The sequence below is a fragment of the Bombyx mori genome, chromosome 9 (genome assembly GCF_030269925.1).
Source record: "Bombyx mori chromosome 9, ASM3026992v2".
NCBI lineage: Eukaryota > Metazoa > Arthropoda > Insecta > Lepidoptera > Bombycidae > Bombyx > Bombyx mori.
Window position 1 is genome coordinate 6,578,617 of NC_085115.1, and position 22,173 is coordinate 6,600,789.

The 22,173-nt window shown below is 40.7% G+C and overlaps 1 protein-coding gene across 2 annotated transcripts in view; it reads right to left on the reverse strand.

Annotated features, from left to right (window-relative positions):
- nAChRa4 (nicotinic acetylcholine receptor subunit alpha 4) overlaps window positions 1-15,917 on the reverse strand; it is a 40,322-nt gene extending 24,405 nt beyond the window's left edge. The window contains 2 exon segments of one of the 2 annotated variants that reach the window (NM_001109919.1): window positions 2,392-2,546; window positions 15,692-15,917. In NM_001109919.1, the coding sequence (NP_001103389.1) occupies window positions 2,392-2,546; window positions 15,692-15,880 (344 nt within the window). In that variant the 5' untranslated portion in view covers window positions 15,881-15,917. 2 annotated transcript variants of the gene reach the window in all.
- Window positions 15,918-22,173: the final 6,256 nt, after the last annotated feature.

A 22,173-nucleotide genomic window follows, 5' to 3' on the forward strand; every position in this document is an offset into this window, starting at 1 on the left:
CACTTAAATCATTATTTTTCTTGAAAATATCTTCACTATAATTTACAAAAATAGCTTCGTTAATATCTTTAACAGAAATAGTTGGGCCGTTAGATCTGCTCATGTATTTCAGTTTAATATTACTAGATGATGACCGAGCTTTGCTAGCTTTTTTTTTTATAACGCCATCTTGTTGTGTCTTTAAAGCGGTTAGTTGCCCTCAATTAAGAAAAATAGTATTATTATTCGCCAATAGATGTCGGAAAGAGTTGATTATTGAAAACACGAATAAAACAACATTTTCTGAAAATAAATCGCAGCTAGATCGATTTATCGCCCCCGAAATCCCCTGTATACTAAATTTTATGAAAATCGTTGGAGCCGTTTCTGAGTTTCAGATTATATATATACAAGAATTGCTCGTTTAAAGGTATAATAATAATATAACAAGATTAATAATTGAGCAACGTTTAAAAAAAACCGCGTAAAAGCCAATAGTGAATATTACTATTACTATGACGTATTATATGTATTATAATATATTACAATATGTGAAGGGTACGATTGTTAAAAAAAACATCTGTCTTGAGTGAAAATTTCTGTGCTAGTACATTTTGGCAATTTTAGGACAATCGTTACTGCTACGTGGTAGTCCTGGGTGGCAACATTCACATTATGATTTCTATTGGGTCCGGTGTATATGCATAAGTATGCTTACACAGTACGGTAGTTAAAAGTAATTTAAGTCCCAATCCATTTTCGAAAATTTCTTAATTACATATTTTATTTTATTTCATTCACTTGCATAAATTAATATACTAACGTATTCTCCAGAATTTCTGAATTCACATATACTAGAAATACAACATACAGTGGGAGAGCGCATGTACCTAATGATAATTTTATAATTTGTTTAATAAAACGTTCATACTTTTAAGGATCGTTAGGGTGTCATTGTTATTGAATTTAACAGTCCAGTGTGGGAATAAGATGTCTGCCCCAGGTTTCTTCACGAACTCCGCTCGGGTGAAAATTGCTATTTATACACAAAATATTTTGAGCCGTACCTTTCCGACTCTGCTGGAGAGTTTCTGTCTGCTTTTGGAGGGACTCCTAGTTAAAATTGAGGATGTAAAACAATTTTGCATTAAATCTTTTTTGGTGAACGTATCTTCATATAAGTGGAAAATCCCGAAAGACATCTAAATATTGACGGGATCCGTATTAGAACATTTTGATATTGTACATACATATATATTGCGTCGCCATAAAACTTCAAATGAGCCGATAGAAAATTCACATATACGTTGCATATTCGACTTTCATTTGATGATAACAAAGAAACAATGTCAATTAGCTGATTTAAAATTTAAAGAGCGCGAGGTTCTTCGGAGACATTTGTTTTTTGATTTTTCCAATTTCAATCGACAACGACGCCTGAAAGTACCTAAATATGTGTGAGAGGAAGAAAGATACAGTACGGAAGTGTAACAAATAATAAAACGTTATTTAAAGTTTTTTAAAAAAGTTAATAATGCGAATACTTCGTTCTGTTTATTAGGTTTTATATTAGTCTATTAAAGTAGCGACATATTTTCAGTGAAATTGTACATTTTGGAGCCCATCAGCTAACTTTTAAACAAAAAAAAAAAGCAACTTTGTTTCTTCGTTTTCTTACCGTTTTACTCCCAAAACAAGAAAAAATGGAAAACAAAGATTGAAAATTTTACTTCAGAAATTCATCCTTAAGTTAACGTAAGCTGATTATATTTAAAATAGCTTTGCCCAGCTACGATAACTCCAAACAATATGCGACATTCATTCAATAGGTAAATAGTTAATCAGGTTATTTATTTTTCCTATTTTATATTGAATTAATAATAATGAATTAATAATAAGTATCATTACAGTAATCCTCCCTATAACGCGGTAGATTGGAACCGATCTACTGCGTTATAGGTGTACTGTATGTGGGAAATCCCCGCGTTATATGCCTGTGTTACACGGGGCATTGAAATTGCGTAATATGGAAACGCGTTATAAGGGTACCGCGTTATAGGGGGATTACTGCATTATGATACTTGAGAAAAGCTGATTTGTATTCGTTGCTGATATTTTATGTATGTATACAAGACAAGAACTGTTCTAAGATCAAAAATATTGCCAACAGCTGAAACTGGACCTTGTGATTGTGTAGTCACAGCTTCTAGAAACTCCATCAGGGATGCACTTAAATTTTTGTTATTGATATAAAAAGCCCAATTGTTTTAAATATGTACACCTCCTTTGGATTTATGTTTCACTGTAAAGATATCGCTTCATAGTTTTATTTATTTATTTAGCGTTTTTTTATTTATTTAAATGGCAACAACAATAAAACATTCAAATACAAAAAGTATGCATTGGTCTTACTTGTTGTAAAGGACGATGTCTGGTCTCCAAATATGATCGGAGGGTACGTGAAGCATGTGGACGCCCCCGTACTCCTTAGGCTCCCAGCGCAGCTTGTAGTCATACCAGGACTGCTCTACCCACAGGTTCGTGGTCATTATTTGGTTCTTCAAATTCTGTAAAATTAGTATCTGTTCAATAAAACTATAAAAAAAGTAGAAGAAAAGTTAAATCTTGGATCTCGATATAAGAAATCGCATTCAAATATATATATTATATAGATATAAATAGCTTATTTTAATAGGCAGCAATGAATTGCTGTTCGTTAGTCTCGCTAAAACTCGAGAACGGCTGGACCGATTTGGCTAATTTTGGTCTTGAATTATTTGTGGAAGTCCAGAGAAGGTTTAAAAGGTAGATAAATATGAAAATGCTCGGAATAAAATAAAAATAACAATTTTGTTTTCCCTCTGATGTGTCCCCCGTCGGACGGATTCCTTTTGTTTCTTTTATGTTTATTTTATACAAAAGTTTAGATCTTTAATTTATCGATTGAGGCACTACGAAGTCTACCGGGTCAGCTAGTAGTAAAATAACTCTATACGCAGCTTTACAAAAAAATAAGCTTTGATGCCGGAGCTTGAACAACTTTTCGTTAAAGCTCAATTTATTCAAATTTCCTTTTTCCGACAATTTTTATTTATAGTAGTATAAAGTGTTGTAGTGGATTTCAGATGTTTGGCGGACACTCTCAAAGAAACCATAACTTGGTGACCATTGCCCACTTCGTGGCAGTATTTAAAAACTTAACAGCTTTACCGCCGGTTTGGAATGAAGTTTTTTTTCCCTACCTATTCGCTGGTAGCCTGAGAGGCCATTCCACGAGGCCATTCCGCCCGGACCGGTAGGTGAGCTCACGGGCTCGACCTGAGAGAATTTTCTAACACTAGGCCTTTTTTTTTTTTTTCCACAGGAGAAAATCGCCGGATCCCCACCCGCGCGGCAGGTGGCGTATGTGGGAGTTGAACCTCACTAAAAACTCCTGCCGCTCACAACCGGCGCCCTACCTCGGACCGGTTCCATGACTCATCGCTGCCAAGCATCGACGCCATGACGCCAGGCAGCGACAAGTCAGGTCCTATCTTTGCGACCAGGACACGGCGCTGCACCTCCCAAACGGGGCAGACAGCGAGCGTATGCTCCGCCGTGTCCAGGTCGTGTCCACAATGGTGACACCTCGTCGTCGGCTCAGCCCCTATCCGGCGCAGGTACTTCCCGAAGCATCCGTGCCCGGTCAGCACCTGCACCAGACGAAAGGTGAGACGTCCTTCGCCACGATTCACCCAGTCATCAAAGACCGGGTAAACCGCCTCGACGGTCCGTAGCCCCCACGTGGGGTTGGCCAATCGCCTCGACCACGACTCGAGCACGGACCGCCGAGAATGGGCCTTCCGCGCCCGCAGCTCACTTTCGGGGAGACGCGCCACGCCCCGAGCACGAAGCTCGCTGCGCCACCGATAGTTGGCAGCGAGCGACTCCGCCTCCAGCTCCCATGGCGGCGTCCCCGCCAAAACACACGCCGCCTCGAAGGAGACGGTGCGATATCCGCGGATGACCCTGATGGCAACGGTGCGCTGCGGCCGGCGCAGGAACCGAGCCATAGTGGCCCGGTTGCGCGGCTCAGCCCACACAGGTGCACCGTACAGGGCCATCGATCGCACCACCCCCGCGTAGAGGCGGCGCACAACCTGATCCGGTCCCCCAATATTCGGGAGCAGCCGGCTCAAAGAACTGGCCGTCCCCATCAATCGGGGGACCAGCTCCGCAAAGTGAGCACGAAAAGCCCACCGGCTGTCCAACACGAGGCCGAGGTACTTCAACTGCACCCCGACCCCTATCCGGACGCCTCCAACCACGATGTGGGTGTCAACGGGTGGCGCCCTCCGCGGCCCGTGAAACCACAGAGCCTCGGATTTACTGAGCGCCACGTCGAGACCCAGCCTCCTTATCCTTCCGACGACGAGGGCCACTCCCGCTGTGGCGAGACGGGCAGACTCCCTATAATCATCCCCCCGGGCCACGACCAACGTGTCGTCCGCGTAACAAATAACGCGGAGGCCCGGGAGGAGGGCGCCCCTCAGCACCCAGTCGTACCCGATATTCCATAAGAGGGGGCCGAGAACCGACCCCTGCGGAACACCACGCACGACCGGAAAACGATGAAGGGTCCCACCGTACCCGGTACATACGACCGACCTGGCCCCCAAATAGGACCCAACCAGCCGGCGGAGGTAGAGGGGCACTCCATGCCTCTCCAGTGCCCCCCCTATCACGGTCCAGGGCAGAGTGTTAAATGCGTTGGCGATGTCAAGAGACACCGCCAGCGCCACCCCACCCCGAGAAACGGCCTCGTCCGAGAGGGACCGCACGCGAAGAATTGCATCCACGGTCGAACGGCCCTCCCGGAAGCCGTACTGCTCCGCCGACAGGTCAGGCCCCACCCCGACCAGGTGCCGAACGATGCGGGCAGCCAGAATACGTTCCAGCAATTTTCCCGCCTCGTCCAGCAGTACGATAGGACGATACCTGGCGGCTGTATCCACCGGGCGCCCCTCCTTCCTCAACAACACAAGTCTACCCGTCCGCCAGAGCGACGGAAACCGTCCCGACTCCAAGCAGCCATTATATAGCTCAAGGAGCCGGTCCCCCAGGGCACCGAGGGCCAAGGCCAATACCCGGCCGTGGACTCCGTCCGGGCCGGGGGCCGTGTCTTTCGCAGTCATCTTGACAACGGCCACCCGGAGCTCTGCTTCGGTAATACGGGGCACCTCAGCAGGAGCTTGGCCGTCGACGGTGTCAGACGGCCCGCCCATAGCGGGAGGGACAAAACCCTCCCGCTCCTGCGGGAACAACGCCGAAACGATGTCCCGCAGCTGCTGAGGCTGGAGGCGCTCAGTCATAGAGGGGGCCCACGGGCGTAACTTGCCGCGTACCAATTTGTATGGGCTCCCCCACGGATCCGCTTCGAGCGCCTCCAAGAGTCTCTCCATGTTCTGCTCCTTGGCCCGCCTGATGGCCAGCCGCAGGGCGTCCTTCGCAGTGCGATATTCGCGGTGCAGCCGAGCTTCCTCCTCCGCGAACGCGACAGGCTCGTCGGGCCGCAGGCGGCGGCGACGGCGGTGTCTAGTGCACTGGCGGCGCGCCCGAATGGAGACCGCACGCAGTCTTGCAATTTCGGGCGACCACCAGGGCGACTGTCGCCGTCCAGAATGCCGAGGACCGACCCGGGGCATCGAGGCATTACATATGCGGTGCATCGCGCCCCGGAACCATTCGGCCTCGGTTTCCACATCGACAGGTTGTGGGCGCGTGGGCGCCCACGCCGCCACCATAGAGGCCTCCACCAGGAGCTCCCTGTTCAGGAGCTTCAGTGCCCACCTAGGGAATGACCGGGATGCACTCTGCGGGGGGTCAATCCCGCGGGCACCTGCAGCCGGCGTCGGCGCGGGGGCAGAAAGATCGTACCGGATATACCGGTGATCGGACAACGATTCCGCCCCCACCACCACTCTCCAGCCGAGGATGCGCCGTGCGACGGGCGAGCTCGCGAACGTCAAGTCCACGATAGACTCGCCCGCAAGTCGCGATCGAGCCCCTATTAACGATACAGAGACCGACCGCGACCGCCCACTCCTCCAGCAGCCTACCACGAGCAACACTAGCCCTAGCAAGAGTTTGACAAAATCTACACCGGATCGGATTTGCGTTGCCTGGTCGCGGTCGGATAAGTGGCAGTATTGTGGAAAAGAGTTGAGAGGTTAACTTGGAAGCATGATAAATATACTGCCTTGGACGTATGTTGTATGAATGGCATAGAATATCTACCCGTAGGTGTCGTCTGAGAGAATTAGGAAAATCACTGAAGTATAGGCAGCAGTGCCTACATACGATCACCAGTTGACATTAGCTACTTGTAGAGCGTATTGTGAGCTTGCATGGAGGAGGGTCCGCCATGCCTATTTATCTCGCAAAAGCTTTTGGTTTTTTTAAAGAAGGAAGGATTACTGGTTGCGCGGAGCCCTTTTCAGTTTCGGACAGGTGGGCGAGCACAGGCTCAATCAGGAGGGACGGTATTTACTAATAGCTGCCCGAGCGATTTCGGAGGACATTTAACAACTACAATTGTTTCGCGATTCGCTACTACGGGAACAGACTCGCGACCTGCTGAAAAAATTCGGCGAGTAGCTCAGTAAGCTAAATAGGTATGGGTTAAGTTGCACCTTGAATTCTTTGCCAAGTTCAACGAGTACGGTTACCAAGGTCCCTACATCTGATCCTAGTGCTAGAGATGAAGACGTATAATGCAAGAGTTAATGGATCTGACGGGTCCGTAACGGCGTGTCTAGGACGTCGAAGGTGGGCTTTCCGATTTAGTGTATAGGACACTGTATATCAATGCCTCTACCTCAGACCTCAGGCTAAGTGTTGGCATTTATTTTGTAATTTATATAGGCTCTGGCAACCACTATTTCCGAAGATACCTTAAAGTCATCTACGCGACAAGATAAATAAAAGTGGTGGTAATATGAGCTTGAGATCCTTTAACTTTCGATTCATTTCTGAATAGATTATTTCGACTATATTTTTACTGAAATTAGACATTATAAGTAGAATTTCGTTATTTTGTAAACGTAATCGTTAATTTGTAAACAATTATGGAAGAGGAAAATTATTACAATTGCTTTTTAGCCGTAGCGTAGCTTCAATTTACGCAAATAATAACAATACCCAAAATAATTTTCATAAAAATTTCATCATGACGCTGTTTTAAAAGTAAATTCGAGAGTTTGGGCGAAATTCGTTCGTGAACGTGTACCTTCAGGTTTTTTACGAAAAAAATGTACCTGGTCCAACTTTCACCCAATTTTTCGAGTACCTCTCGTATTAATGTATAAACACATTAATACATATATACATAACACAAATAATGTTAGTGTTGATGTTTAAAGACAAATTAATAACTACATTGTCCGAATGAAAGTCCAAGGAGTCAAATCACATGATCTTGGGGATAAATTGAAATAAGTTCTTCGAAATCAAATAATTTCTAGTAGGAGATCTATGTGGACAGATTTGTGAAGCTTCCAGTCGGATAGATTGCTGAGAAGACGATTTTTTTTTATTGCCCTTGTAAGCAGACGAGCGCACGGCCCACCTGATGGTGAGTGGTTACCGTCGCCCATGGACTTCAGCAACGCCAGGGGCAGAGCCAAGCCGCTGCCTACCATAAAATGAATGCCATAAAATCACAAAGTCAAATGCAATAAGTTGCACAAATCTGTGACTGAATTTCAAATTAAATTTGAATAATTTTGGCAGCGTCTTTCAACGTTAATTTATTCGTAATTAATTTAAACTGAAAGTAAATTTAGAAGTCGTCGTGGCCTAAAGGTTATCCTTCCGGTGCATTCGTATCTAGCGTACTAATATTTCTAATGAAATACGTACTTAATAAATATTCACTATTCCACGGTGAAGGAATAACATCATGTAATAAAAATCAAAGCCGCAAAATTATAATTTACCTAATTACTGGTGGTAAGACGTCTTATGAGTCCGTACAGGTAGGTACCACTATCCTGTCTTCTTCTGCCGTGAAGCAGTAATGCGTTTCGGTTTGAAGGGTAGAACAGCCGTTGTACTGTAAAACTGCCTTAGAACTCATATCTCAATGTAGGTGGTTTACATTGTAGATGTCTATGGGCTCCGGTGACCACTTAACAACAAGTAGGCCGTGAGCTCGTCCACATACCTCACCAATAAAAAAAAGAAACAACGAATGCATTTCGCTTATTTGGAAATTAGTCTATTAATTAAATTCTTTAACTATTTAAAACAAACTCTTTTGCTGTGCAATTTTATGAACGGTAAAAAACTACGCCTTTTTTATTCTATTTTATTTTCATCAGCCTTTCGTAAGTACACAATAAATTCATATTAAAAAATTTCTTCGACAAGCTTTGGCTTTATATTATAATATAGCAGCATCTTTAGATTTATATAATAAATTAGCATTCTCTCCGTGTGTAATAATGAAATTTAGAATTATTACGTACCCAAGGTATATGAATTAGTTTGTTATTCAAACGGTTTACCTTTGAACAAACCTACTGTCCTTTGTAATCCGCTAATCTGTTTTCCTAGTAAATTTAATGAATTATTCAACAGCGAAATACTCTGCGTAGAAATGAATACGACACTGAAAACTCCTAGTATATTTAAACAACGCCATTTTGTTTTCATAATGTCAAAAATAAAATAAATAATGGGCAAATACCATTAGGCAGAAATTTAATCAAAAATTAAACATATTTCGGCTAAACACTAATCATATTTTAGATTATCTGGTAGATCTATATTAATTGTAGGCTTCTAAATTCTAATACACAAAATATAAACATAAAAGTTTTGGTGGGAGCTCCACTTCACTTCAAGTGAACTTCCGCTTTTAGTTCACTAACTAAATCACCTCTTTAAAAAAATTGGCTAAGAATTTCCTCCTAAGAGACTACCTAACATTAGTTACTCTCTAAAACTAATAAATCTGGCTTACGGCGGAGATGAGATCATAACTCTCGGCTTTGGTTCACAATCGACTACAGTCACGTTTATAATTTAACTAGGGATGGTATATTTACAGTTTATACAATGCTTTCATAATAGACAATTGCGTCATCGTCATGACTTGATATAGATAATTAAGTCAATTTTTTATTGTGATTGAATCTTAGAGTACTTTCTCTACAGAATTTATTTAATTATTTGACAAATTGTATTAATGAATTTGATTTAATATATGCTCCCAGAAGATATGTATATTGGTCACATTAACTAAGATATACCGAAAAAGCTTACTTACAACACTAAATACTAAAACAGTCTATTTTATGCTTACGCTTCAAGTGACAAATATTTTTACGAAATATTTGAAGCGTTTAATATTTAGATTTTCCGACAAATTCCGCTGTCATCGCCAATGTGTTCCCTAAGGAGATTAGGTTTCATCTTATCAAGACCGTTGGCTTTCGACGTTGGATGACGAAAATAATTTTGATAACTGGCTTATCTGATTTCCATTTCTGTGTAAAATGTTTGAACCGAAAAGCTGGGATACGGCTCACACAATCTTTAGTAAGTTTAATAAGACCTTCGATTCTAATTTTCTATCAAAATAATAATAGTTTTAAGATAATGTGTATATTTATACTTGAAAATTAAATTGGAAGTAAATCGTAGTATAAATTATCTAAAAATAATTTCAATCAGCTTAATTTGACTGACTCAGTAGTGCAGTAGTTAGCAGCCATGACAGTTCGTCAGGAACGTCGACCTCCATGACGACCTGGACTTAGAGTCCATCAGTAAGTATCTACAGTCGGCGTCGATGCACCACTTCGATAAAGCGGCACGACACGAGAACCCTCTCATCGTGGCCGCCGGTAACTACATTCCCGATCCTGCGGACAGAATGGAAAGCAGTCGACGTCGCCCAAAACACGTCACCTCGGATCCTCCCGATCCACTAACGGTGCTTTTAGGTACTTCAAGCACCGGTCACCGTTCTCGTCGAACCCGTCGCTTGCGACGAAGGACTCGACGAGTAAATTAACTCTCAGACACAGCCCACTGAGTTTCTCGCCGGATCTTCTCAGTGGGTCGCGTTTCCGATCCGGTGGTAGATTCTGCGAAGGACGACTCTTGCTAGGGTTCGTGTTAGCAACGTCATCAGGTTTGAGCCCCGTGAGCTCAACTACCAGCCACGGTTACGCTGAAATAGCCCCTAGGGCTATCAGCTTAGGTAGGGAAAAAAAAAAAAAAAACGTGACAGTTGCGCTGAGGGTCGTGGGTTCGATTCCCACATCGGGCCAATATTCTTGTAATGAACAGGTTGGCTTACTCTTTGTCTGGGTGTGTGTTATCTATATATGTATACATTTAAACGTATACGAGTCTGTATGAGAACATGTGGTACACATAATACAGAGAATAATAATGCATGCATTCATGACATTCCGCCCTCATATAAAATCAGTCCGCGACTATGCCGCGTTTCTTCTTGGCAGACTCTACCCCATGATCTGTAAGCGGAGTAAAATGACCTTCGGAACAAGGTAACAATTTACAAAACTTGCATAAGGCCCGTCATGACTTACGCGAGTGTCGTGTTCGCTCACGCGGCCCGCACACACATAGACACCCTCCAATCCCTACAATCCCGCTTTTGCAGGTTAGCCGTCGGAGCTCCGTGGTTCGTGAGGAACGTTGACATACACGACGACCTGGGCCTCGAATCAATCCGGAAATACATGAAGTCAGCGTCGGAACGATACTTCGATAAGCCTATGCGTCATGATAATCGCCTTATCGTTGCTGCCGCTGACTACTCCGAATCCTGATCACGCAGGAGCCAGTCACCGTCGATGCCCTAGACCACGTCCTTACGGATCCATCAGATCCAATAACCATTGCATTAGACGCCTTCAGCTCTAACGCTAGGAGCAGGCTTAGAGACCCCGGTAACCGTACTCGTCGAACTCGACAAAGAGTTCGACGTGCAACCCAACCCATGCATCAGCTCGCTGACTTTTTCGCCGGATCTTGTCAGTTTGTTGCGATTCCGATTCGGTGATAGATACTGCCAAGCACTACTCTCACTAGGGCTAGTATTAGCAAATTTTCTCAGGCTGAGCCCGTGAGCTTACCTACCCGTCTACGCGAAGCTGGAAAGGTCCCTTAGGCTTCCAGCCTAGGGAGGTATATAATAGGTAGTGAAAAAAATACTCCCTTACTCTACCAACTATTAGGTAGGGAAAAAACAGCTTTGGTGTGGGGTGATGAGATTTTTCTACTTTAAAACTATGAAGCCGAAAATTTAATAAAATAATGACAAAGGCGGCCTTCCCCTTGAAACCAGAATGCTGGTCTTTCACCTATCAGACGTGCTTAACCGTGGAGCCTTATAACTCTCTACCACCGTCGTGGAACGCGTGAATACCTACATACTTTTAAAGAAAATAACTGTAACTGCATCGGGTTTCAAGCCACCTGTAATCTCTACGGTACACGATTCGGTACAAATAAAAATACGGGCGTCTTGCTCATTACGCGGTGTTAGGCCGGTTAACGAAAACAATTCGTAGAACTATTCGAAAAAGACAAGCAGCTATCGCACTCTGAATAATAATTGTCATCCATCCTTAGCTGACTGTCAGACTTCTTTAGCAATTTACATAAGTTTGGTGAATATTAGTTCAATTGGCTAATGTTAATCCATCTATGTCAAATAAACATCGAACATTGGCACCAACTCTTTACATATTTGTTGTTTCATAATAAAGAAGTAAGACATTAATTTTTTTTATTTTTTATTGCCCTTGTAGGCTGGCGAGCATACGGCCCACCTGATGGTGAGTGGTTACCGTCGCCCATGGACTTCAGCAATGCCAGGGGCAGAGCCAAGCCGCTGCCTACATTAAAATGAAGAAAGGAATTGTTTCAACATTTCTATTTTTATTTAATTTACAAAAATAATAATTAAATGTTAAGAAAAACCGTAAGCATTCGAAATACGAATTAATAATAAATGTAATAAAAATGTACTTCATAAAAAGTATAGGTATTGTGGCGGAGACATTTAAATTATACACAAAAATGTTTTATTTATTTGCTTTTCGAACTCGCAAGTATGTTTACTAACATTAAAGTTATGTAATATGTTGTATAGTTTTAAACTCGCAAATATTACCTTTACAGTTGAAAGTTGGTTTTAAGCGTTTTAGGGTGGGTTATGAAAATACTCGTAGTATCCCAAAATATTCAGTACTAAATAATGTAGATCAAACTGATTTTATCTTTTTTTACAATAATATCAGCGCTATTATAAGTATACCAGTTGACTCGCTCACCTAGTATCAAGTGGTTGACGGAACCCATACCATGACAAACACTGGTGGTAGGACCTCTCGTGAGTCCGCACGGGTAGATATCACCACCCCGCCTATTTCTTCCGTGAAGCAGTAATGCGTTTCGGTTTGAAGGGTGGGGTAGCCGTTGTAACTATGCTGAAACCTTAGAACTTATATCTCAAGGTGGGTGGCGCATTTACATTGTAGATGTCTATGGGCTCCAGTAACCACTTAACACCAGGTGGGCTGTGAGCTCGTCCACACATCTAAGCAATATGCCATCACTCACCTTGAGACTTGATATTGAAGTCTCAATTGTCTTGTGTTGTATTGGCTTTAGCTGTTTTCGGTACAAAATAGTTAAGATGATGGTTACTTAACGTACGGAGTTAAATTCGTATTAAAATTTTGCTGGTTTGGTGTTTTTTATACGACGTTTCATTTTAATCCCGAAAGTCCACGTGAAGACGTCCAAGGTAATTATAATAATATTTACGTGGAAAAATGTTTTTTGATAGACACTTCGGTACCGCCACCATCTTTCTCCTCACTCGATACAACTACTCCGAGAGTCGTCGCAAATGTTTAATTTTAATTTAAAAACGAAATTGAGCACTAGAACCATTTCAATGTACTTTCTAGCACTAAATAACAGCACTTTACCCTAATGTGCACAATAGGTCTTAATCTTATAAGATCCGGATAAACTTGTAGACAGACCCGTTCTCTCGATACGTGACAAGACATCTATAACAGAAAGCGTCCATTGCGTTATCGCTTTTATTGCGCCTTTGTTATATTAAACGGCTTCAGGGATTCCGTTTTCGTATCACGTCATTCATTTTCGTACGAGGACTATTAGAGGATCAAAATACATGACAGTTAACCGTAATCTAGATATATATTTACCCTACCAATCGCCGGTAGCCTTAATGGACTATTCTAGCTTTGCACGATTTGCTAGATAAGCTCACGGGGCTCAACCGTATAGTATTCGCTAACACTGGCCCTAGCAAGGGCAGTGTATCGCAGAATCTACCACCGGATCTAAATCGCGACCCATTGAGAAGATCCGGCGAGAAACTAAGTGGGCTGTGTCTATGGGTCAGTTCTCGCATCGAACCCTTCGTCGTAATCGATGAGTACGATGAGGATGGTAACTGGTGCTTGAGGAGCCTTAAAATACCGAAAGTGGATCAGGGGTATCCGACAAGACATGTTTCGGCCGACAGCGGTTTTGCATTGCCTCGTCGCTTGGTTCACAAAAGAGTATGAACCTTATAGACTCCAAAACGGATGGACCGATTTCGTTGTAATTTTCAAGAAATCATCAAATTGGCCTAGCGGATGTGCTGTGCATTTTGGTAGCGATCGAATCAATGTCAAATCAAATTTCGGCCAGAAAACTGGTTTGACTGGTTATAAAGAATCATCCTATAAAATAGTAATTAGCAAGGCTACCTATTCTGCTCCTATTATTCTTTCTACGAAAACTTTACAGCGTTAATTACTGCCTTTAATTTTCCGTTAATATAAAACCTTAAAACGTTACTATAAGCCTTTTTTTTCAAAGATGAAATTTTAATGATACCTTTGTTTCAATTACCGATTGTTTCAGATATAGTAGTAATTTTTTCCGGCACTATCACCAAAAATCACGAAGCTAACTTTTAACGTAAATTATAATATCGAGTCAGAAATGTTGCTTGTTCACCAAAAGGCTTTCTCAATCTATTCTACTAACCGTTTTTTTTTGTTTTTTCTTCGATTCTCACGAGTCATAGACGATTGAAACTCCTTTTAAGGTTAAATCTCTCTTCTATTATAGTTATTATATGTAGAATTTCCTACGTTACGACGATTGAGATGTTCTATGGTTCTATCCTTCGACTTCAGAATATTCTGACAACTACCGTCTATTATTTTTTTAATATTTATTGAAATTGACATAAAAGATATTTGCATCATGCGTAGTAACATAATTTTCAGCATTTATTTCCTATATGTTACTCTTCCTTCTACTAAAACTATAGGTATTAAATCAACAACTTTTATACTACAATTATAGATTTAAAAATAAAATATATATGGATGTCATCATAAATTTTAACCGGTTATAAAGATTTGCTATGTGACGGAGGAGGTGCCATGAAGTCTATTAAAAGTTGGCCGTTTCCCAAACCCTACGGACAAAATACATCAAATTCTTGTAGCAGCATCTACAGATTAACAAATTGTTAGTCAAAATAATATGATTTACGTTTTTTTAAATATAATTACGCAATACGCGGGCACCTATGTATCGGAGCGATCTGCACATTCCCACAGGATATTTTCTTACATATCAAAGTCGAGTGTACGTAAGGTAAAATACGAATGCTGAATGAATAGAGCCAAAGACTTTGAAAATTAACTGAAATAAAAATATAATTTTCGGTTCGAATTTTGAAATCTAGATTTAATTGGTAAAAACGTGATCTGTTTGAAGGTACTTATGGATTAAAATCATTCGTCACGAATTTGCGAATAAATACATAGAATAGAAACAAAGAATAAATTTTAGATCCAGTGGTTTGATTAATATGAATAATATAATATATCAATGAAATTACATATTGTAATTCATTAGCACCGTATACCAACTTAAAGGTTTGATTTGTAAATTAATAGCATTAAGAGGAAGATTTTAGAATTTTGAAATGTGAATGAGTTATAATATTATATGGTATATTAAGAAAAAAATTAAAACGATTTTCATTTCATCACGTTTTATAAAGAGACGATCAACAATGTGTTCCAAAAGCTTAAGCGATTCTCAAATATCTGTATTTTCGCGAAAGTTTTTAATTAAATTTTACATATTATAACAAGCCTAATTATTCCTCCAAAAGTGACACAGAAGAAATATTATGTGCACAATGCCCTAGAAATGACAACGAAAATTATTTAGAGACAATTTATGAAACTGTAACTGTAAGCTTGCAAGTTGCAATCGAATAAAACGTTTTTATCTTATAATGTGATATTGGTGAGTGAGCCTCAAGGGATACAGCGAGATAACCATTGGTTGTGGAGATACGAGTTCTCGGTTTAATTTGATCGCCATTAACACAGTTTACGCGTATGAATGTAGGGATATTTTACTCACATTTGTAACAAAAACTGGGTCGTGTGTCTGAGGTGTTGATGCAATTCTCGTTTATTTAAATTCCGAATGCGGCGCGCAAGTGCAATCAAGGTACATGCATCCAGACTTCATCGTGCCGTCTGTATTTAGGTCAGTTTATTTGACTAAACTTTTTTGAGACTTCAGAGAATAGCAATTTTTTTTATAATTTTAGAGTAAGTAGACTTACGACATCGATGAGTTGACTGAGTTTAAGTTTGATGCAGACGCGTAGAACGTCGGTGGTGTTAACGACCGGGCGAACGAGTTTGTTGTAGTTAGAGAGAAGATCGTCGTAGAGACGTTTAGCGTCGGGGTTGCCAGCGGTGGCGGCGCGAAGCAGGCAGCAGGCCGCCAGCCACCACACGAACGCGGCCATCAGCTCGCGACCTCAAACATCGTTACGTAAAGGGTCGTGGAGACGACGCCGGCGACACGGGCGCGGCGCGGCGCTGACTGCCGCCCTGCGCGTCCCCGCCCCCCCGCTATGTGAGCCCCGCACCCGCTCCTACAAAGAATCACACCCCAAACCGACTCTTTTGTGATACTACTTTAATTACGCATATTTATGGAAACGTCCATTCATGTTAGAATTCGTTACACACAATGTACAACTTTGGTTTCGTAATAAAAGGGTACTGAAAATATTTTGGCTGTTGGAGTTGGAGACAATACCAAAACTACGTTTTGAAATCCCTGAAATTTTCAGCAGAGAGAAAATTTAAAACGCAAAAATGTTTACGTTCTGTCAATTCAATAATGATCAAAAAACATAATATGTTCCATTAATTTGACATTATTGTTCGGGAGCTACGCTCCCGTCTACGTTACTGGGAAAAACTAATTCACTTTGATTAGGGTGTAAATAATCAGATTTCTGTCACAATTCCATTCCAGTGTTCTGTTCAAGATGCAATAAAGTACTAAGCGTTTTTGTCAACAGTTGTGCTTGGATAATGAAATAATAGTTTTTCAATAAATTTGTTTAAATAAAACTTTATCATACAATAAAAATTCCGCCATATGCAATACTAACCTTGGAAGTTGCATGAATTGTGCCCAGCGCAGTGGCCTCTCTCTATAAATATATTCGAGTCGATAGCGCAACTTACCCTCAGACCGTTGCTTGCTGTTGCTTATAATCCATACTAAAGTGTCACTGGCATATTGGTTAAGAAGCCCGAAGTAGATTGGTAGCGGTTTATAGGACAGGTTCCAAGTTTTCCAAGTATACACGCAATATCACGTATTTTGACTCAATATAATCATAAAACTATTAATTTGCTAATTTTGGTAAAAATAATAACGGAATCTATATTTTAATACGTGGAGCAAAACCTTTATATCCCTTTTTACGAAAATTGCGCGGACGGAGGAGTATGAAATTTCCCACACTTATAGAGAATATAGCAAAGGAGTGCCGAATGGTTTTTTTTTAAATTATGCATTAATAATACATTAACTCAATAAAAAGAACATTACACACACTACCATGTATTTGACACACACGCATGTGAATACTTCTATGTCAAACTTTTGTTAGTCTGTGATTAAATTGAAAAAATTGTTTATTTGTCTACAGTGTAGTCTTGACGAAATCTGTAATTATAAAAGTATAATAGTCTTTAACAATAGAACTTAAGAATAATAACGTTCAAACTTATAATTTCAATTAATTATAGTCGAATTTCGACTACTGCGGGACCTCTAGTGACAATAATTTGACAACAACAAAGACAATCTGCTACGCTGCACGAGCTCATGGAACCTGTGTGTCATCCGGTTTTTAACAATAATTTTTGCATTACGTGCTATAGAAAACATGTATTAGCTTGGATTTAACCAAAGAAAATATAAATTTTATTCGGGAGTAAATTCAAAAGAATTTTCTCGTTTCACTAAAATTGAATTAAACGTAAATTATAAATAAACGTATTATAAATTATGTAATGAAATAAAAAGTACTTTTCGTAATCTAGCAATGAAACCGGTTATTACGGAACGAGGAGTAGAGTTTTATTTACGAAGAGTGCTGTGTAAACAGAACTATGTCGTTATTCATTCACGCAAATGAAGTCCTAAATTGTTTTATAAACCATGGAGTGAATACTTTAAGTATTCAAATAGTATAGGATTTATTGGTGAAAACATGATTTTCCACTTCGCTCCTGACTTGGAAGCTAAGTAAAAATGAAGGAAAAGTGGAATGAGCACCGAGGGGGTTGGAATAGCCAAAACTCCATTACTGATTCAAACCATTTTACGGCGTAGCTTCTACAGTTAGTTACATGTTTCTATGTTAATAATATAAAATAACAATTGAGATTTTGCATTGTCTCGAGGTGGGTGGTGATGGAATTTGCGTTATGATGTCTATGGCTCGAATGACCACTTAACGCAAGGTGGGTCGTAAGCTAGTATACCCATCCATGCTAGTAAAAAAAATGTTTTTTTAAATGTTATTTAATTCATTGTAATTATCTTGTATGTATGGATATATTATGTACTACTGGAATCTGATATTTTATATTGTAGGATTGTACATACCTACAAATACGAGTATTTGGTTTTGTGTAAATGTTTTCGGTATATTGCATAGTTCATCAGTCATTCAGTATATAAACGAACATATGTTCGCTGATTTGGAAAATACCGAAGGCAAATCAATTATAATTCTAATTTAATCTATTTATCTTTCAGCTATCTTTCAGCTCACAGACTAGACGTCCACTGCTGGGCATAGGCCTTCCCCAAGCCTCGACACAACGACCGGTCCAGCCTTACCTGCTTCCAGCGGAATCCCGTGACCTTCAGGAGATCCACCTTGTGTGAGGCCTACCACGCTACAGCTTCCGGTACATGGTCGCCACTCCAGAACTTTTCAGCCTCAGCGACCATCTGTTTTACATACTACCAATGTACTCTGTCCACGGCCACTTCACCCTCGCAATTATTTGGGCTATGCTCCTCCGAATCTCCTCACTTCTGATTTGATCTCGCACAAAAACTTCAAGAATAGCCCTCTCCATTGCTCTTAGGGTGACATTGAGCCTTCTGATAAGAGCCATTGTGAGCGACCACGTCTCAGTACTATTTCTCTGGCAACGCACACTGATCAAAGACTTTCGTCTTGAGTAATTTGTGATTCTACACAGCTATCGTAACGCTGTCCATCAGAGTAGGGTTCGACAATCTTTTCTTAGTATTTTAATATGAAATAATTAGGAAATATTTTTTCAATTAATTTTATTACTCTTAATTAAAATTACAGAATAATTAAATGTAGTACACATTAATTAATGTCTTTGAAGATGAAGTAGTGTTTGAATACGCACAAAGGATGGATAAAATTCATGTTAAAGTTAAATAAAGGTCTAAGGAAAATTGTTGGTTTTATTCCCTCTAAATTACGGCTTAGCGGCCATTTCGGACGTTCCTCGTTGAATATCTTTTCGCAAATTATTCAATTTTACCTTAGGCGTGAATTTTTTTATATGCCGTGAGATTTCCAATTTTCGTGTTTCATTATCTCAATGCCGGAATTATGAATCGTTTAAAAAGATATATTGCAAATATTGGTTGATTGCTCATTATCTGAAACAATTAATTACGGATTTCAGTAGGTAACGTCCTTGTTGTTTTTATTAAAATGAACTCATTAAAACGCATATTGTGCTTTAAAGAAAAATACTTTTATATCTTAACTAGCGACCCGCCCTCGCTTCGCTTCGGAAACTGTAATATTATTATTGATTTCTCCACTATTTAATGGATGTTATTATACATATAAACCTTCCTCTTCAATCACTCTATCTATTTAAAAAAAACGCATCAAAATCCGTTGCGTAGTTTTAAAGATTTAAGCATGCATAGGGATATAGGGACAGACTGAAAGACAGCGACTGACAGAAAGCGACTTTGTTTTATACTATGTAGTGAAGTCGCGTTTTCTATTATCATCATATCATTTCTGAAGTTTGGAATACTTTACAGTTTTAGTGGTCACGGACGACTAAGGTCTTATTGGTCGACATTTGAATATTGTGCTGATTATGCACGATATTGGAATGTGATTAAAACGCAAAGGTAATTTTAATTTAGTTATTAATTTAGTTTTAGTCTACGACTCGTAAAATTCGAAGTAAATACCATGTTACACTATATACATCCAACGCGATCTGTTAGTATTATGGGAGGTTGAGGTAATAACTTTTTTTTGCAGACAACCGATTAAATTAAATAAAATTGATATTTATTATTTATATTGAATTACTACGATGACACATAATATTATGTAGGTTTGGAACTTACTTATAAATACAGGACGCATTTACATTGTTTAATTTAAGGACAACAAATTTATAATGTTAGCATTCCAATTGATTTTCGAGAATTGTGTGTAAAGTTTGTTGTTGACAAATTCCCCAATCGACAATTTGCGTTACATGAACACTGAGGAGAATCAGGCGCAAAATCGATACACGTTCTTAGAGAAATGTACCTGAACTGTAAAAGTGATTTTTTTTATTGCCTAGATTTGTGGACGAGCTCACAGCCCACCTGGTGTTAAGTGGTTACTGGAACCCATAGACATCTACAAAGTAAATGCGCCACACACCTTAAAGTGAAGTGAAAGTAAAGTGAAAGAATAAAAGAGTAAAATAGTGCATGAATTTCTTCCTGCCTTTAATTTTAACACAAGGCGTTGGTTTTGAGATAGCGAAACAGTGAACTGACGCGTTGTTTCTGGGTCATACTGATAAGCTCACGACAATCCGGCAGCTTTCTCTATCTCTCTAACGCGTTAGAAGCGTTAAAAGAGAATTAACAATTTGTCAAGTTCCTTACTAGTTTCCGCCATTTTATGGGGTCTTGTACAAAATGTATACCTTCCGAACGGTGCTAGCGTACAATATGCGTTCGAACTTAATCCAAGAAACCTCATTTGTAACCTTAACATGACAGCTCGTCTTAAAAATGATATCATACCATGGCACAATTTGAGACAATTTTTTCGTACCTTCGTAAGATTGTACGAAAAAAATAATTAAAAGATCCGGCTCACGCAAAAGCCTACAATCTAAATCTCTTCTTAAATAATTCTCTATTATCTAAGTTGTTTTTTCAAGCTGAAACATAGTCTGCAAGCTGTAACGACTGTTAAAGAGTAGTATTCCTTTTTTTGTCAACCAACTTATTCGAGCGTGCTTGGTTTCGTTTAGGGGTCGTCTTAGATAGGCTTTTTATTTTCCAATATTATTTGAATTATATCTGACGGAGGAGAAACGCTGAAGGAATGTTTTTAAAAAGTGTGACGTCAGCATTGTTGACGTCACGGTCTTTAAGTTCTCGATGATGACTCATATTTGGGCTTCCAAAACAAAACTTCACGAGAACTGCGTATATTGCACGAGAAGCATAACAACGTTACAGAGAGATCCGTACTGTACTACGGCTCGGACACGAATGAATAAACGCTTTTTTTTTTTTTTTTACCCTACCTATGCTGATAGCCTTGAGAGGCTATTTCAGCTTCGCCCTAACGTTAGTAGGTGAGCTCGCGGGGCTCAACCGGAGAGTTGCTAACACTGACCCTAGCAAGAGCAGTGCTTCGCAGAATCTACCACCGGATCGGAAACGCGACCCACTGAGAAGATCCGGCGAGAAACTCAGTGGGCTGTGTCTATGGGTTAGTTCGCTCGTCGAGCCCTTCGTCGCAAGCGACGGGTTCGACGAGGACGGTGACCGGTGCTTGTGGTGCCTAAAAGCACCGTTAATGGATCAGGAGGATCCGTAATGACGTGCTTTGGGCGACGTCGACGGTTTACCATTCGGTCTACTGGGTCGGGTATGTAATTTCCAGCGGCTACGATGAGAGGGTTCTCATGTCGTGCCGCCTTCTCAAAATGGCGCAGCGATGCCGACTGTAGATACTTACTTAGAGAGTCGAGCTCCAGGTCATCGTGGAGATCCACATTCCTAAGGAACCATGGCGCTCCGACGGCTATCCTGCAGAATCGTGATTGAATAACCTGAAGGGATTTCAAGTGGGTGCGGGCTGAGTGAGCGAACACTACGCTTGCATACGTCATGACGGGCACAATAAACGCTAGACAGCACGGCCGTATTTATAGGACTTCGTACACGTCAGCGTGTTTACAAGTATTAAACACGTGAGCGTGTTTACAAGATTTTAAAGTATTGAAATTACAATAAAAGGGACTGTTTAACATCAATTTCTTATCACAGAGTAATTAGTTGATGATCAGTAGGTAAATAGTCATATTTGCGCCGACACGGCCATACTGACAGGCGGTGCGTGCTCTGCACCGGCCTCGTTGATTCTCGTAGGTTTTTCTTTGATTCTCATTGACCTGCAGGAATAAAAAGTTTCTCTGAGTAGCGCATCTGTTATACTTGCGTTACTTGTAACTATGTAGGTTTGAGACTTATTAATGCGATTTGATTGTAGGGTTCTCGGCGGTTCTCGTAGAGTTCTCGGCGGTTCTCGTAGAGTTCTCGGCGGTTCTCGTAGAGTTCTCGGCGGTTCTCGTAGATTTATTTAAGGTGTTCGGATAAGGATGTTGTGGCGTACACTGTGGTACTTATGTAGTGGGCGTACACTGTGGTACTTATGTAGTGGGCGTACACTGTGGTACTTATGTAGTGGGC